Source organism: Leptosomus discolor, chromosome 8, assembly GCF_034619465.1.
Source record: "Leptosomus discolor isolate bLepDis1 chromosome 8, bLepDis1.hap2, whole genome shotgun sequence".
Classification (NCBI taxonomy): domain Eukaryota; kingdom Metazoa; phylum Chordata; class Aves; order Leptosomiformes; family Leptosomidae; genus Leptosomus; species Leptosomus discolor.
In genome coordinates this window covers 44171431-44189119 of record NC_141398.1, presented here as the reverse complement: position 1 = coordinate 44189119, position 17689 = coordinate 44171431, and the positions used below count along the sequence as shown (strand labels likewise).

General features: G+C 37.0%; 1 protein-coding gene across 5 annotated transcripts in view; it reads left to right on the top strand.

Annotated features, from left to right (window-relative positions):
* Positions 1-13684, top strand: part of CHD9 (chromodomain helicase DNA binding protein 9) — an 80881-nt gene extending 67197 nt beyond the window's left edge. For 2 of the 5 annotated variants that reach the window (XM_086469281.1, XM_086469283.1), the window contains exons 31-38: positions 1300-1463; positions 1802-2074; positions 2933-3101; positions 4220-4359; positions 4859-5080; positions 5866-5994; positions 7985-8089; positions 10230-13684. In XM_086469281.1, the coding sequence (XP_086325407.1) occupies positions 1300-1463; positions 1802-2074; positions 2933-3101; positions 4220-4359; positions 4859-5080; positions 5866-5994; positions 7985-8089; positions 10230-11093 (2066 nt within the window). In that variant the 3' untranslated portion in view covers positions 11094-13684. The remainder of the gene's footprint in view (positions 1-1299; positions 1464-1801; positions 2075-2932; positions 3102-4219; positions 4360-4858; positions 5081-5865; positions 5995-7984; positions 8090-10229) is intronic. The other 3 variants (XM_009950512.2, XM_086469282.1, XM_086469284.1) reach the window with 3 other exon arrangements.
* The last annotated feature ends 4005 nt before the right edge of the window (positions 13685-17689 follow it).

Below are 17689 nucleotides of genomic sequence, written 5' to 3'. Positions count from 1 at the left end.
AAAAGGCGTTAATTAAGATGGATCTTCTTGTCTGTGGAAATGGGAAGTGGAAACCATAGGGTTAATTTACTGGGAAATGATTACTGGGCAAGTAAAATGCCACTTAAAATGATTAAGATGCTGCTGCCCGCAGCAGTGGAAGGACATTTTCAGAGGAAATGGTTGTACGCAAACATGAAAAAGGTGAGGGAAAGGAATGCTTATGACATAAGTGTTTAGGTTTAGATGGTGGATACTGTAACATGTGCTACAAATCCAAATATAAGGCTTGCTTTCTGCCAGCTTAGTCTGTTTAGGCAAGTAATTGTGCCATCCTCAGATGGCAAAATCTTGTAGATCCGTCAGCCTTTCTTTTTGTGGCTGTTTTGCTGTAAGTTGGTGTTGAAGAGATTGGTGAATGCTGGACGATTCTCTTAACTTCATCTGCATTTTCATTTTAAGCCCAGCTTTCATTTCGCATGTTGCACGGTGATCATGGACCTTTGCTTTATTTCTCACATTTGAAACATCTTTTAAGGGGGAGCTAAATTATATCAGATGACTCTATATGTAGCTATTGTTAAGGTCAAGTTTGGATTCTGTAGAATTGTCCCTCAATATTCTTACTCATTGTGGTGATGTAGTATTTGCCTTTACAGGCAGCAGCACCTTTTTTTGTTTGGTGTTTTTTTTTTTTTTAAATTTCAGACTGTTTCCCCATATCATAGTGAAACTTATATTGTTGTCTGGATGGAGGCAGAAGTAAAACAATACTGAGAAGTGTAAGAAAGTAAAAGGACACCCTGGAAAGATACTAGGGAAAAATCCTCTGTGATTAAAATTTTAAAAATGAAATGATGCAGGCAAGTGTGTTCAAGACATGGAATATCCAGCATTCCATCCAGTAAATGCAGTGGGGTGTTTTTTCAAAGTAATGTCCCAATAGATTTGCCATGTTCTGGTGATAGACACCTTTAGTTTCGATTTAATTGTATATTTTAGTGCATGTTGGCTTCCAAAGGAAATACATTAAAATAAGTAAGGACTGTCTATAAAATCACTCTGAAGCATGTCTGTTTTCAAATAGCTAAATATTCGACATGTTAAGTTCTTGAAATATTAACAGGAATGTGTGTGGAATTTACATGCCTAGAAAAGGATCAGCAGTCGTCCTGAAAAACCTAACAGATTGATTCTTCAGTTTAACTTTGTGTTTGGACTTTCTCTGAACATTGTGGTGTGTGTTTTGTTCACCTGAACCTCTTACAGTCATTGTTTAACCTCTTTATGGCACGGAATGATATTAGTGGTTTTATTTAGCAGAAGGAACCCCACATATAAAAGCATATGATGAAGAGAGTGTGGCCTCTCTGAGTACAACACAAGATGAGACGCAAGATAGTTTCCAGATGAACAATGGGACACCAAATTCCAGTTATCTCCTGCAAGGTGGATACATGTTGGCTGCATCCTACTGGCCAAAGGCAAGTATAATACTGCTTCGAAAACCTGAATTGTAGGGGAAGGTAGGCTGTGGTGTTAGTATTCAAAGCCAGACCTCCAAATACTATTTAAGTAGTTACTCTATCTTTCCTTTAAAAATCAGTGAGATAATGTGTTTCAAGCATTTGTAGGCCCCAGCCCCTGTATTGATGAGAGAGACTGTGTATTTGTTTACAGATGGTGAAATTAAGTACAGAGATGGCTTTCACAAACTTTAAAAATGTTGTTGTTTCTCTTCTTCTAGAAGATAATACATAAATGTAATGTGTACAGTGTTGGTTAGCATTACTCTTACAAGAATATTTTCTCTGTTTTTTAGGATCGAGTTATGATTAATCGACTTGACAGTATTTGTCAAACAGTGTTGAAAGGTAAATGGCCTTCGGCAAGAAGGAGCTATGACAGCAATATGGTGGCGTCTTTCTACACAACCAAACTTCTGGATAGCCCAGGTGCAGCTGCAGATTACAGTGAGCCCAGTGCACCAACACCTCCCCTTGCAGGTGTTAAAGAAGAATATGATCAATCACCACAGATGTCAAAGGTGAAGAAGCATGTACGAGAAAAGGAGTTTACAGTGAAAATCAATGACGTATGTTTATTTTTATTGCCCTAGGACCTGATTGCGATTGCGGTGTGCGGCATGCTTTACCTGCAAGTGGCTGCCTGCTCTCACTCTCACTTCCTTCACACACTTGTTTGTGGGTATTTGGGTCTGCTGCTTCTGGGCATTGAGTGTTTGGGGTATGGGTTTGGTTTTGGGTTTTTTTTTGGGGGGTGGGTTTTTTTTGTTGTTGTATGGGGTTTTTGCTTTTTTTTTTAATTTGCATAAGCCACTGGAAGGAATCATTGTTATTTGTCTCTCTGAAATGTTGCCATTCTGGTGCTTTTTCAGACAGCCTGTTTTATGCTGTTTTAAGAAATCTGATTAGTAAAAAAAAAAAAGTATTTCTGTTGTTTGGCTTCTTCTAAACATTTCAGCATGTCCTACCAGCAAGCACTTAAGCACTTCATTGTTTCATGGCCTTTTAGAGGGTTATAGGTAAATTTCCCAGTTCAAATGTAGCCTGGAAGCTTCAAGCATTTTTCTTATCTGTAGTTTCAGACCTGTTTGTAGCACATAAAAATGTATTAAAATTTCCTCTTGTGATTGAGTTTGGCATTTCTTTAGGACTGGATTAGGGAGGTGGACAGCTGCTCAGTGTCTGGGTTTTCCGTTGAAGATAGTAGATAATTTAGAATTTATATTTGTAGAAGCAATTCGGTGAAATTTCTGTTCAGATTTGTCTATTACATTGGAGGAGAAGCAAGAGTTGTTTTAAGGTCTCATAAAATGTTTTGATTTTTCCTTAACTCTTCTGGAGTAGCTGTTTCTATGTGAGAATCCCGATTACGAGTAGTCATTTCTGCTTCAGAAGAGACTCTTCTAACCCTGGCATTTATTTAACAGGAAGGTGGTTTGAAATTGACTTTTCAGAAGCAGGGACTGTCTCAGAAAAGGCCATTTGAAAGTGAGGAAGGTGCATTGGGACAGCAGCAATACCTGGCTCGGCTGCGTGAACTCCAGAATGCTTCAGAAACCAGCCTTGTCAACTTCCCAAAATCGCTTCCCAAATCAGGTACATAAAATATCAGAGGACATAAGGGTTAGTATTGAATCTGTCTTCTGGGTTTTTCTGTTGATCTCCACGTACGTACAGGCTGTGGAGAGATGTTATTTGTTCTAAACTGCAGTCTGGAGGAGTTCTCTCCAGTCTTCCTAGGGCAACTGGGCACCTAAGTTGGGGCATGAGGTTGGACCACATGAATACTCTCTCACAATGTCAGTTACTGTAGTGTTCATGTATTAGAAGGATGCCATTGTACATTATAAACACCCCCACGTGAAGATTTTAATGATTATTATATAATTATATAATAATATGTAATAATAAAATATATAATAATAGTAAATATGAAGTGCGTCACTCTACACTGACAGTAATCGGTTTAGCTCAGAACTTACTGTGGCTAGTTTGTCAGTAAAGATGAAGAGTTCCAGATTCGTGCCTGTGTCAATTTGCACTCTTCATATTCTTTCCTGCGTCTCATGTAAAGAAATATTGAAGGACAATAGTCTAGAACCAGCTTTTGGCTTACAGCCAAAACCTTATAGCTTATTTTCATACAAAATAGCAGTAGGTGTACACTGACAAATAAAAATAAGCCTAAAGTAAACAGTTAAAATTTGGATTAAAATATTTGACATTATTAGAATTGGGTGCTTGATTTAGGCCAGCTTCTGATTAAATGACTGCAGTTCCTTGAGATTGCATGCATACATGGATGAGAACATTTACTTTAAAAAAAAAAATGCTGCCTTTCACTTGCGTTTTGTACTTCCTTATTCTTCTGCAAGATACCATTAAGGTCTTGTTTATAAATGTTTATTTAGGGATGTCTGCCTGTGTATATGTGTGTGTGTGATGTCAGCAGTTTTTTAACAGCCCTCCCCCCTGGAGGGGATAGAGGGAAATAGGAGTAGAACAGTAGAGTGAGTAGAGTGCTTTTCAGAGCCTGATATTAATAGTTTTAAACATTCATAAACCAATGTGCAATTTCTGTTACATGTAGAAATGACATGCATTTGCACTGTTTCAAGGAAATTTTTTTTTTTTTTTTTTTTTTTTTCTCGGACATGTTACTTGTTACAAACAGCTCAAGCATCTGACGCTAATTTTATTGCATCATTAATTAGGTACTTCCAGTCACTTAACAGCCAGTGCCAATGGAGTCATAGTTGACAGTCAGCCTGTAGTCAAAAAGAGAAGAGGAAGAAGGAAGAACGTGGAGGGAGTTGATGTCCTCTTTATAAACAGAAATAAACAGCCTAATCATGTAAGTAAACTTGATTTTTGTATCCAAAAATAAGGTCCAAATTACTGGTAACCCCTTAACTGAGCATAACCAGCTGTCAACATACAACAAAAACTTTATTACTCAAAACTGTTGAGTTTTGGACATTTTTCTGAAATTGTTCAGAGACAGTTTATGACTACACAAATGAGAACTGGTAGAGTTTTACTAAATATTAGAAATGTACAATATTGATAACCGTTTTGAAAAAAGTAAGTTCAGTTCTAGTTATGATGAACAATGTATTATTAAAAGCTTCATATTTGACCTAGCAACCCTTTCTGACATCCTTTCCAACAGCTGTTACAGGACTTGATTGTACAGTGACTTAAGGGAGCCATCTATGGCAAGAGTAGTCTCACTGAGTCCTTGAGTGTGTGCATAATGATCAGGATTGTGGCCCTCATTGTATCATACATGAAATAATTGTGATGGTTTGTTTTCTACGGAGAACTTAGTCAAATGTTTTTAATTTCTGCAGGTTAATCTAGGTCTTAACTCCTGTCAAGTTGCTGCAGGAATAAACCCAGCACTCACGTACACACAATCCCAAGGCATTCTTGATGCAGAGAGTCCTGTTCCCGTTATTAACCTAAAAGATGGAACAAGACTTGCAGGTGATGATGCCCCCAAAAGAAAAGATTTAGAAAGATGGCTTAAAGAACATCCCGGATACGTTGAAGATTCAGGAGCTTGTATTCCTGTGAGTATTCCTTTCAGCTCAGCTTTTGCTAAATAGTAAAATATTTCTCATAAAATATATTTGGATTCGTGTTCTGTGTTACATTGAATTATTCCTTCTTTGTTCTTCTATTTTGTTTTGGAAAAGGAAAATGTCCGTTTCTTTTTAGATAATTTGAGCTCTGCAAGTCTTCCTTTTCCCTCACAAATGTAATTGCTAGGAAAAGTAATACTAAACAAAGACATGTGATCTTTGTCTAATTTTACCTAAGACTAAAATAAAAAAAAAAATCTTAAGAAAACTTACATTACCATGATACTGATGGTGGGAGCTGAAAATTTGTAACAGCATATTTAGTGATGGGCAAGAGGATGAAACACTTCACTGTGGGGTGTATCTCATACCTACATTACAGTGCTGAAGTTTGTGTGGGTATGATATTCTCGTATTGTTACCTCTGAATTTGGGATTTGTTAGTGTTGAACAAAATGTAAAAAAATCATATGTATGGTGTCTAGAAAAACAACCGTATTTCTCCATAAAAAGGTTATAATACAAAACAGTAGCAACATTCCTGATATAGCACTGCTGAAAACGGAAAACAGCAATGGGTAGAGGCATCAGAGAGAGGATTTACTGTTTGCTGGACTGTTTTTACATGATTGTGTAAAATAGTATTGTTAAAGTATTTCTGAAATCAAAGATGACTTCAAATGAATGCCCAACTCAAGAGAACGCACAAATACCTTACCATTTTGAAAAGTTATATCAGAAAGATAATTGGCTTTTTAATTCCTTTATAACAGAGGATGCAGCTGCACGATGGGAGGCCCAAACAAAAAAGACACCGTTGTCGAAACCCTAATAAACTGGATGTTAATAGTTTGACCGGTGAAGAGCGTGTTCAGCTCATAAATAGAAGAAACGCAAGAAAGGTATTCATAATAATGTTCCCATTCTGATGTTCCCCAAGGAAAAGTTGCCTGTACTACATACTACACTTGCTAAAATACTGTGTGCAAATGAAAAGGTTTTGTTTTACAGTTTTGGCACAGAGCAAGAAAATCAATGACAGTCTTCTAGTAAATATTTTGCAACTCTGAAAATAGCTAAGATACAGCTAGAAACTTACCCTGTGGTTTATGTTCAGATGGAATTGAACACTCAGTATATTGCAACATTTGTGCCATTAACTAATACAGAGCTAGGGCCACTGAAATGTATGTTGTTCTGATCAAAGTAGCAACATTTTCACAAGTCCTAAATTTTGTGTACATCTTCTCATGACTACTTTTGACCTGATTAAAATTATATTGGTAGTGCATCCTGCATAGAAACTTGTCCATTGGAATTGCTTAAAGCCTGTGTACTGGATTATTTGGCTTTTTTCTTTTTTCAGTTACCTCTGGCATTTGACCTCTATGGTTCACCAGCATATATCCGTTGTAAATCACATAGCTAGGTTGAACAGTAGTGTAACGGGAATTCTTGTGTAAAATCTGAATGGTGGAAGATGGGAAACCAGATGTTGAATTAAAGTTTCTGGACAGGTGATCAAAGCTTGGGAAAAGCAAAATACATTTGAATAGGCTTTGGGGAAGGCTGAAAGGCAATATTAAAGAAAAGCATGCATGAAGTTACTGTTGTTTATTAAACAAATTTGGACAGATGTGTGGGATGGTGTCTTTGAAAGTCAGTGTAGTACCAGAGCAGCAGTCCAGGGGGAGTCTTTGAGATACTGCATGTATAGAGGATTTTCACTTGTGATACTGCTAGCTTTTCTTTTTGTTAGAGACCAGTTGCAAGGAAAGCAGGAAGCTTTTTTAATGCTGCTATATCAAGGTCAGAAGCTTTGTGCATCCATAGAGGAGAGCGAGGCAGAATTTGAGTCTTTAATCTCTTCAGTTCATTGAGACAGCAGCTCTAAAGAACCACCTGTGTGGTTGCTAGTCTCTTGAAAAACAGACCCTTGGCTGCTCTACAGTAAGCCATGCCCTGAGGAATCTTTTCAAAGTTGATGATCAAGGAGTGAGAGGTTTGATCTGTGCTTGCTGTAAAAGCCTGTGTTTTCATGATAGCTTTTTTCTCCAATAATTTCCACACCATAGTTGACACTCGTGTTACATTATTAACCTCAGTTTTCCCGTTTATGATCTGTCCCCAACTGCTCTGCATCACCGAACTCATTTTGTCTCATTTTCTTGTTTAGTTCAGTTATAATTTAGTAGCAGGGGATGAGGAGACCAAAAGTAGCCTAGAAAATGTGAATTTAAGTTGTAGTTTATAGAGAAAGTTGAGCAGAAACTGGAATTTTTTTTCCTTTCTTCTTTCTTTCTGGATCTGAATAATAGTTCTGATTAATTGGAAGTTTACTTTCCTGTTTGTATGATTTCACTAGGACATGCTATTTAGCAATCTTAACTTGGCCTTTTTCACACAAAAAAAAAGACAAGAAATAATTTCACCAGAGAAGCAGAGCCTCTTACTAGAAGTGTTTTTAGGAGTTGACTGAGATGATAGGACTGATTTAGTGGATAAAGGACAAGTGTAACAGGATTGTAGTTCTAGACTTCTTGGTAATACTTGGACCACTGTAGTTCTCTATTCATATGGTTGCTCTTCCATTCATTGCATGTCCAAATAAACTCTGATAATCAAACATTGGTAGGAATGTCAAATGTTAAAGTTGCAAAGTATGAGTTTAATAGATGAGTTTGCGTTTAGTAGAGTAGAACAAATCAATAATATCTTGCATATACCACCAGGAATCAGTCAAAAACTATGCCATGCTCATCGGTAATTTGAAGTGAGACTTTATTTGTATTGATTTATATAAAAGGCAAAAATGAAACCATGTCAGTATGAATGTTGCCTTTTTCTTAACAAATGAGAAGTGTTTCCTGACTTCTATCTTCTGCTTCTCAGGTGGGCGGTGCATTTGCTCCCCCTCTGAAGGATTTGTGCAGGTTCTTGAAAGAAAATCCAGAGTATGGAGTGGCTCCTGAATGGGGAGAAGTTGTAAAACAGTCTGTGAGTATTTGCAGAATAAGCAATCGTGACATGAAATGTATCTTAAGAACAAACAAGGCAAACGGGGGAGGGGCGGGGGGCTGGGGGGAGAAGGTGTGCCAAAAGGCATGCTTTTCATTTCTGGTATTATACTACATGTGGAATGTGAGTCAATGTTTAGCTTTTTTGTTTGCCAGCTCAGTTCCCTAAACTGGTTTGCTGGCACAGCTGTGAGTAGGAGGAAGGGAGGGGCAGTGGCTGGCAACCCCAAATTAGAGATCTGGTTGAAGGTGCTATAATACTGTGACCTTTTTCATCTCATAAATGTAGTCTTGAAGGTTTTTAGGAAAGGTATTAGCCCATGGAATACTTTCTTACTCTTAAAGTTACAGTTAGGAAGATAAATAAAATTTTAAATATTTATTTTACTTTTTAATTCATTTACTTTCGGTGTGCACCTTTAAGAAATTACTATCCTCAGTCAGAATGTAAATCGAATATTGATACAGCTGTTTTCTACTACTTAGCATTTCCATTTTCTATTTCTTAGAGGTTTTTAGCTAAAAAGTAGTGTTGAGATTCCAGTGGAGGGAATGAGGTTAATATATTATATATTTTTAGGTGTAGGTCTGCACTACAGGTTCAGTGTTGCCCATGTCTTCCTTCTGTATGGATTACCAACAAAGTGATAAGAGTGCTACATTCCCTAGTAGTCCTGAGGCAGCTTCTTACTAGTAGCAAGATGCATTCAGTAAGTCTGAGGTTTTGTTTTGTTTGAGGTTTGTACTTGATTAAATTTAAAAGAAGAAAGTTTTTTGATAGACTTTGTCCACAGTTCCAACAAAACAGCAGGTACATGTTTTCATTACAGGAACTATTAAGTAGCTGGTATCTCTTTTCCTTTTAAGTGTCATTGGTTCAAGTATGGTGTATGGTTCTGAGTTCATTCCCTGTTTGCCTTGAAGATAAGGACATATTTTGAATTCAGAAAGTTGTGTTGTATAATAAAGTATGGTTTCTGGGTAACCCAGTTACTCTTCCATTCCATATGTCTAGCGGACATGAAGATGGTTTTGTCAATATTCTTGTGAAGCCTATTCCCTCACCTACTATAACTTGTCAGAATTATATTATATTATATTTATGCTACACCTTCAGCCTTTGGCAAAGAAATGACCAAGTAAATTTTTTTTTTCTAGTTTGCTGTCAACAGAACTTGTAACCTTCCTGTGAATTTCTAAATGCCAGTCACTCCAGTACCCTTGTGGGACGTTCTGGTAGCAAAATAGTAACTAGGAGCAGGATTAGACTGAATAAAGGAATTAATAATAGCATAATTACTTCTAGAATTTAGTAGTTATCCACAGGACAGAAGAACAGAGTATGAGTTCTGAATTCCTCTAGTTGTATTAGGCTAGTATAAATTAGAGATACTTACTATTGTAAGGCTACTGTACTATGGAGGTGAGTAACAGTTGATCTTGCGATGACCATTTTTAAGAGGAACTTTCAAGACTGCTTTTCAAAGAGAATATTAGTGTCCATTGCAATTCTTTCTTCATTGTTAGGTAGGAAGGCTTGCAGAGGTGAAGCAGTCCTGTGCAAGGCTAAAAAGAAGTTCTCTGAATTTCATTTTAATTGAACTTGAGTCTTTACTGTTTATTCTTAAGTTTATGAAGGAGGTGAAATACAGGGAGATTTAACAGACACTAGCAGTAGTAAAAAGGGCTCGGAGACTGTTGGTCTGTGTGCAGTCGCATGTTTACGTGTAACTTTAAATTGAGTAACTAATTTTTTTAATTAAACGGTCAAAATGATTGGAATGTGGCAATACTGCAAAGCAGTGCTGGTTTAGATCTTAAATTGAGATATAATTAGTTGTATTTGGCTGGATCTGCAAACAAACATCTAAGGATTAGTTAGAAGAGGGTCTGAGAAGATACCTGTGTAGCTCTCACTGTGGACATGGGCCTTCAGGTGTTTGAGAAGTGATAGCACAAAGTCACCACAAATTCCAGTAAGTTGTCCAGAGATAAAGCTGCTGTGCTAACATTCCAGAACATTCTTTGACACTGTTATCGTACACTTGGGTCTTTTGTTTGCTTTTACTTTTCCATCTTTAAGTTGTCAATACTAAAAATACCCAATGTGTCTTTTGCAGGGATTTCTTCCAGAAGGTATGTTTGACCGTATTCTCACTGGACCTGTTGTGCGAGAAGAAGTAAGCCGGAGAGGAAGGCGCCCCAAAAGTGAGATTGCTAAGGCAACAGCAGCTGCAGCAGCTGCCACAGCTGCAAGCGTATCAGTTAACCCTCTGCTAGCCAACGGATTGCTTCCAGGAGTGGATCTGCCTAGTCTTCAGGCCTTACAACAAAACCTGCAAAACCTGCAATCTCTGCAAGTAACAGCAGGATTAATGGGAATGCCAGCTGGCTTAACTACTGGAGGAGAAGCCAAGAACATGGCTGCCATGTTTCCCATGCTGCTGTCAGGGATGGCTGGATTACCAAACTTGCTGGGCATGGGAGGACTTCTAACAAAGTCTACAGAATCTATTTCAGAGGAAAAAAAAGGAAGCGATTCAAAGGAGGTAGATACAAAGAAAGAAAGGACAGAAGACCAAAATACAGATACTGGTGGTGAAAACTCTGTTTCAAGTTCTCCTTCAACATCCTCTGCTGCTGCAGCTGCCAATCCTCTCTCTCTTAACCCATTACTTTTGTCCAACATACTTTACCCAGGGATGCTTCTCACTCCAGGCCTTAATCTTCATATCCCAGCTTTGTCTCAGTCTAATATTTTTGATGTACAGAACAGTGAAAGCAATGACACAGGCTCAGCCAAGCCCACAGAAGAAAAGGAGGAAAATTCTAGGGTTAGAGATCAGGAAGACAAAGGGGGAACAGAGCCAAGCTCTCACAATGAAAACAGCACAGATGAGGGTTCAGAGAAAGCAGATGCTTCATCTGGATCTGATAGTACATCGTCTTCATCTGAGGATTCAGATTCTAGCGATGAAGACTGACCCCAGACTCTGCACTTAAATTATAAACTGATTTTGAATTTATTCTTTAATTATTTCATTGTAAATAACCCAGTGTTGAGTGCATCAATGATTTACTGACCGAACATTTCAGTATTTGTTTAGAAGTGCAAACTGCTTTCAGAGACATTTTGCATGTAATATTTCTTGAAGTTCATAAGTTTCTGAACTTGTATGTACTATCGAATACACAATGGTGTAAAATTACAACAAAAGGCATTATAATTTTGTTGGGGGGTTAATTTTATGAAAATAATGCTCAAGTAAGAGCTGTATATTTAATATATTTGCAGTGAACACAGAATACTTTATGCATATTATTGATTTAATTTGAATATAGTTTTACAGCCTCCTTGACACTTATAATTTACAGATCAAAACTCAGCAATAATTTGGGCAGCTAATGAATGTCATGAAAGCTGTAGAATCTACATCACCATCCATTGCTTTAATTACATGAAAATGCTCTAGTGTTGTGATGCACTGCTGTTTCCAATTCAGGTACAAGTGTGTTTAAAATAAGATAAATTTTTCCCAATCAGCCAATTGAACTGGCTACCTGTTACCTCAGCTGAGTTAGTTTAGGAAGTTTACATTGGTTTCTATGACTTGTTTTCAGGTTTTGTTTTGTTTTCTAAAGACATCCTGTATATCATGTTAAAATCTGAGTTATTTGAGATATGACTGTTGGGGTTTTTTTTTTCCCCCTTATTAGAACTGTTTTCTTTGACAGCAGTAAGGGGCAATTAAAGCAAAAACTGTCTTATCTCATGCTACTTGGCACCATGTAGATCTATTTAGTTTACACCTTGCGAAGTTTTGGGCTCCCTCTGCAGAATTAAAAGTCCCAAAATGAGGAGTAGTTTCCCCAAGACTCAGAAGAGGCGAACTGTCATAAAGTGCCACTGAAAAGACCTTTCAACACTGCATACTTCATGTAAAAATTGTTTGTTTGCTTTGTTTGTGTAGATTTCTATTTGTGTTTTATGTCATAAAACCTCCTGGAGTTACCAGTTAATAATGGTAAATAAAGTATAGATAGTTTTGAACTCCTTTTGAGTTTAAACTTCTCTGCAGATTTAAATCTGACTAAATATTAAATATCACCCAAAATCATTATTGGGATATCACTTCATACGTTATGCTGAGTTACCCACTAAAGAAAAAGCACTTTGAATAGTAAGGAAAACAAATTATTCCTGGAAACCACAGTAACGGGGCATAAGGCATCTGTTTAAGTCCAAATCCTTAGAACCCTTTACTATATAAAATCTGTCTAATATTTGATGTGTGATATGATTCCTCCTTCTTCTTAAGCTGCTATTACTCTGACACAGTCGAGGCCCAGATTCACATTTACAGAAGTTCTGAACTGACCGAGACTTCAGTTGACCTTCATTACATCATTTGCGGTCCAAGAATAGGCAAGTGTTAAGAGAAAATAGATACAGGTACTAGTAGAAGTCATTGAAAAAGCTTTACAAAGGGATAAATCTAAAATCAAAAACTGTATATTTTGATATAGTTCTGTTGCTTGCTTGTACAGTAAAACAACTGTGTTGTTTTTTATCAAGAACTTTACCAATGAAATATAAGTTTCTATGTGCAAAATAACTAGCCCGATGATTAGAAGCAGTATTACATGTAATTACACTATTATACGAGTACCATTTGGATTGTGCTGGTTATGTATTTTCCCAAATAGTATTCTGATTTTTGGCCCTTCATGCAGTGTCTTAGCAATAGTGAAAATTAAAAACTGCCAAGAGAAGGGGGTAGCAATTCTTCATCATGGAAAAAAAAAAAGTATTTCATATTTAATATTTTGCCCTTTGTAATATAGCACTTTTATTTAACTAGGATGCATCTATGAAATAGCCAAAGTTTTACAAACAGTTATTAACTTAGTTTGATGGAGTATGTCAACAATACCATCGCTTCCCACCCTTACCCCACAAAACAAATCCTAAATCTTGTGGCTAAAACCTAATTTATATCAGAGTTATGAAATAAAGTATTTTCCTAATTATGGTCAAGTGAGTTTGGTTACCATTCTAGTGATTCTTTCTATGTAATAAGGCAATTACAGTTTCAAGTAATGAAGGCTGGTGTAGACTTGAACATAATATATTTGGGTTATTTCTAATCAGTTTGAACCAGAAGGGGAAAATGTGTCCCACTATCAGCTAAACTATATGCAAATATGGTTGTATAAAGTTAAGGGTTATAAGGAAACCTCAGTAGAATTACACTAATACTGAAGTTAAAATTAAAAGGATATCCAAGGTGATGATAAAGTGTGTGTTGGTAGTTACTAAAAGAACCTTAGCTGTTATTGCCTTGTATTTCTATCCCTTGTTTCGGGCTTCATGATCCAAGTCTTAGTCCAGGGTTTTTTTGGACATTTGCAATATTTGCCAGTTGTGTTCTGTGTAGTCTGAATTTGCTTTCTGTAGTTGAACAAGCGTCTTAAAAAGTCATTTGTAATTTATTGAATTACTTTCTATGATGTTCTATAGAGCAAATGGAAGTTTAATTATTTTTTATTAAACATATTCTTTGACTACCCATGATGTCGGCCTCAATATGTGAAAATAATGCTGTCTGTGTAAGGATTAAACAGGTGTCTTTCAGCAGCAGAAGTTAAGTTTCAGTGTTAAGAATAATTTCAGTTTTAGAGCTTAAGTCCTTAAAAAAAAAAAAAAAAAAATCAAGTCAAGGATTTAATCCCCCTGGCCCAAGACCATGGTTTACTGTTGTATAATTTTTCTGGGAATCAATTTTCTGTAATTTTGTTGTCTTACAAACAAAGTAAGCTGCTGTTCCAGCCCTTCAGTAGTTACAGTTAAAGGAGTATACAGTCTAAGTTGTGGTCCAGAATTGTTGACTTAATTTGAAATAATGATGCACCTTGTGTTCCAGGATTTTTGAATCTTTTTAAAACTCTGCATTACTTTCTACTTGTTTACTAAATCTTTTAATAATGTACACAGCACTTACTACTGTGATTTCTCATATATTTCATACAGGGCATGGACATTTCTCCTGATCACAGGTTGTCTCCTCGTTGTCAGGTGCCTTCTTGTTGACCTGTTCCTGCACTTGAATGATTCAGTGGCATCCTTCTTACTTATTCCAGTCTGAATTTTGTCTTCAGATCATCATCATCCTCCTTTCTGAGCTTCTGCTTTCTCAAGTCTGTACACAGGTGATAAAAGCGCACATATGCATATGACCTCTGTTCTCATGTTTTCGTGTTTCTTCTTTCCTTGGAAGTCCTGCAGAATCCCTGATAGTATTTTTTAAATTTCTTTTTTCAACAGGTCTATTAGAAAACTGTCACAGATTGGAAAAAAAGGAGAGGGAAAAAAAAAAAGGAAAAAATCATGTGTTATAATTTTACAATCCAGTTCTCTTAGTGTATAAGTTAAAAATCTAACTGGATCTATTTTTCAGTGAAACTGTTTCTAAGGAACAGATGATCTAGGCACAGTATTGGTGTTTAATTTCTTGCACTCCTTTAAACCTTTTTGAAATGGTATCTAGATATGATGATTAGATGAGACTTGACAAGGTGTCCCAGGCAAATTCCATTCAAGTCCTATGTGTTCTGTCTTTTCTCTGAGAAAATTATTTCTGCCATGTTATTTAGTAATACAGTTTTCATCTACTGCTCTGTGTGACAGTACTGATACACCATAAAAATGGATGTGTACTTCTCAATGTGTGCATTTAAGCTGTAGTGAGATGAAGTGCGCGTGGTTAATGAATATACAGGGATCTGCAGTCTAGCATTATATGAAAGTATTTGTGATGTGAAAGTTACATTTAGTTGTAGAAGGTGTTTCTGATCTAGTTCTATTACACGTATAATTATCTTCAGCATAAGCAAGCTGTATCAGTGTAATGTGGGATTTACACTGCTGGAGTTGATCAGCTTTCAAATTTTACATCCATACGTTGTTGGGATATCAGGGGTTGTGCTGGTGTCTACAGAGGAGACTAATTAGACTAGCGCAGCTGTGAAAGTTTATAAAACAACTCTCCTGGCTTATCTAAATGGCCCTAATGTTATACAGACAGGCAGTGTCACTTCTTTGTCACGCTTAGAGGAAAAGGAAATAAAGATAATAGCTTTCTATAACTGAACAGTAAGAAATTCTTCATCACTTTATTTGTAACTAACGATTTGTAAAATGAAATTTTTCTGTTATAACAGCAAGGACTTCTGATGGCTAAGTGTCTCTGACAAAGGTAAGTTTCAGTTAACATTTTCCCTGAGGAAAACTATTCTTTTAGGAGAAAATCTTTTCTAGCTTTTAGTAATGAAGTACATACGAGATAGGTCTTTGAAAATACTGACCATATACACAGAGGAAGGATGTTGAAATGCATTGTAACTCTAGTGATGTCAGTAAATCTCATCACTTGTGACTGCCAAAAGTTCCAGCCTACCAGAAATAACAATATTTTGATTGTTATATTTCAGCTTTTAACCAAGCATTTTAGGAACACTTCCTGAGAAATAAATACAAAGAATTAAGGAAAATTTTCCACAAAGTAGGGTGGGCTTGAAGTCTTGAAATGGAGAAGTACATACCGGTAAGTATCTCCATTCGGAATAGTTATGACCCTATAACACTTTGACTTACATAACTTAAATTTTAGCTTCAATTTAGAATATTTTATACTCTAGCTAGCCAACACTCAGATTTCTTTTCAAAAATGCCAGACTACTTAGCATGAATCAAACTGTAGCATTTTCTTTCTTGAAAGGAGCCAGGGACATTTTCAAATTGGAGAAATTAAGGCTGGTTGTTTTTGTAACACTGCCTCCTTTCAGGTGCTTTCACACAAAGAAGTAAGGAAAGTCCCTTCACAAGATCCGGCTGTAAAGTTACTCTGCTAAATGAGTTTTCCCCCTGCCTCTTGTCTGCTTCAACCCTGAATGTGACAGAGGGCAGAATTCTCATAGAGTGTTCCAGGTAAGGTCTCTTCTGCCTATCCCTTACACAGTCTTTTCTGCATATAAGGGAGGCTGGTTTGGGAAATTCTTGGGATCCTAATGTCAGATATGGTATCATCATCTCTCTCTGACTGGTACTCACCAAAACTGACAGCATGTCCTCAAGCTGGTTTCTGTTCTGAGAACAGCTTTTGATTTGGGAACTACTGCACTGGCTCCTCTGCTTCACACTGTTTGATCTCTGTTCAGCTTCTCAAAGCAGGTGATAGGACTTGGCTTTTTGCTCCTGTAAGGCAGAGTTTCTAAATCCTAGTCTCTTAACTGCTTCGGTTTTTTAACATAGCAGCAATTCTAACCTAAATAAATTTTTTTTTTTTGCTTTTTAGTGTTATGAATGTTTCTCAGAGTCATCAGATGAAAAAACATTCTCCTTTTCAAAAGATGTGAAATCTTCATGTAATCATTGGTCTTCATCAGCTGAGGCTCAAAGTAAAATACCAAATGTTGGAAGATTCCTGATAGTCATGCACCCTGACAAAATAGCATCAGGAGTATCAGGAGACTGTCTGTGTTGGGAAGGTCCTGGGGGAAATAGAAGAAGAAAGGTTTCTGTGGTGTGTTTTTCTCTTTGCACAAAAAGAGTTGGTTATCTTGGACTTTCCTTATTAGAAGATCAGACCTTGTCTGATATGTATCTAGCCTTATGTGGGAGGCCACTTTATTTCCCTGCAGGTAGACAACATTAACCACATTAACCAATGTTAACAGGAAGACTTCTGTCACAGTCAGTCTTCACTACTTGGGGCCAGTACAGTCTTGTGCAGTATTCATTTGGCCTGAAGATTTGCTACCTGTTTCTTGTGTCTTGCAAGGAAACTACCGCTTATTATTGAAGTCACCAGGACAGAAAGAATTTGAGGCCATTTGCCTTATTTTTGTGCAACCCTAGTTTGAAAAGGTTCTGTGAGCTGCAAGCAGTACCTGTGTCTCTGAGTTCCACCTGTCTGAAGAGCTCAGCTTGCCACGGCTGCATTCCCCAGTGTGACATTAGCAGGGAAATCTGTACGCCTGAAGCCCGTTGGTGCTCTGAGTACCATCTGTAGCTTATACAGAAGTCTGCTTCATAGCATGTTCATAAGCTAAGTTTCTAAAACTTCAAAACAGTAAAAAAATGTATTTTATTTTAGGTAGCCTAGCAGCTGTCATGGACCCAGGCTGAGAGGAGGTATGTGGTGACCCCATTAGAGTTTCGCATTGGTGATAACACTGGTAACTTACTCTTACAATATTGGTAGATATAATTTGGAATCCAGTGGTGGAAAGGGTTCAAGCAATTAACATGCCAAATGAGGATATCTCTTAGTGTTCGTATTGAACATTGCTATTGTCTTGAATAAAATCCTTGCTTTTTTTTTTTTTTGTTTAAGGGGAAAAAAGGAGGGGGAAGAGGTGAAGTGGAGGAACAAGTGAAGTTCAGTTCTCAGGGATGAAAAAGATTTCAGTGTGTGTGTAATGGATTTGCACATTTCTTGTCTGAGTTTTCAGGAGACCATTAAATGAAAAATCACCTTTTTTAGGTCTTCTGCACAAGAGCTGTAAAGTTAAGCCATTT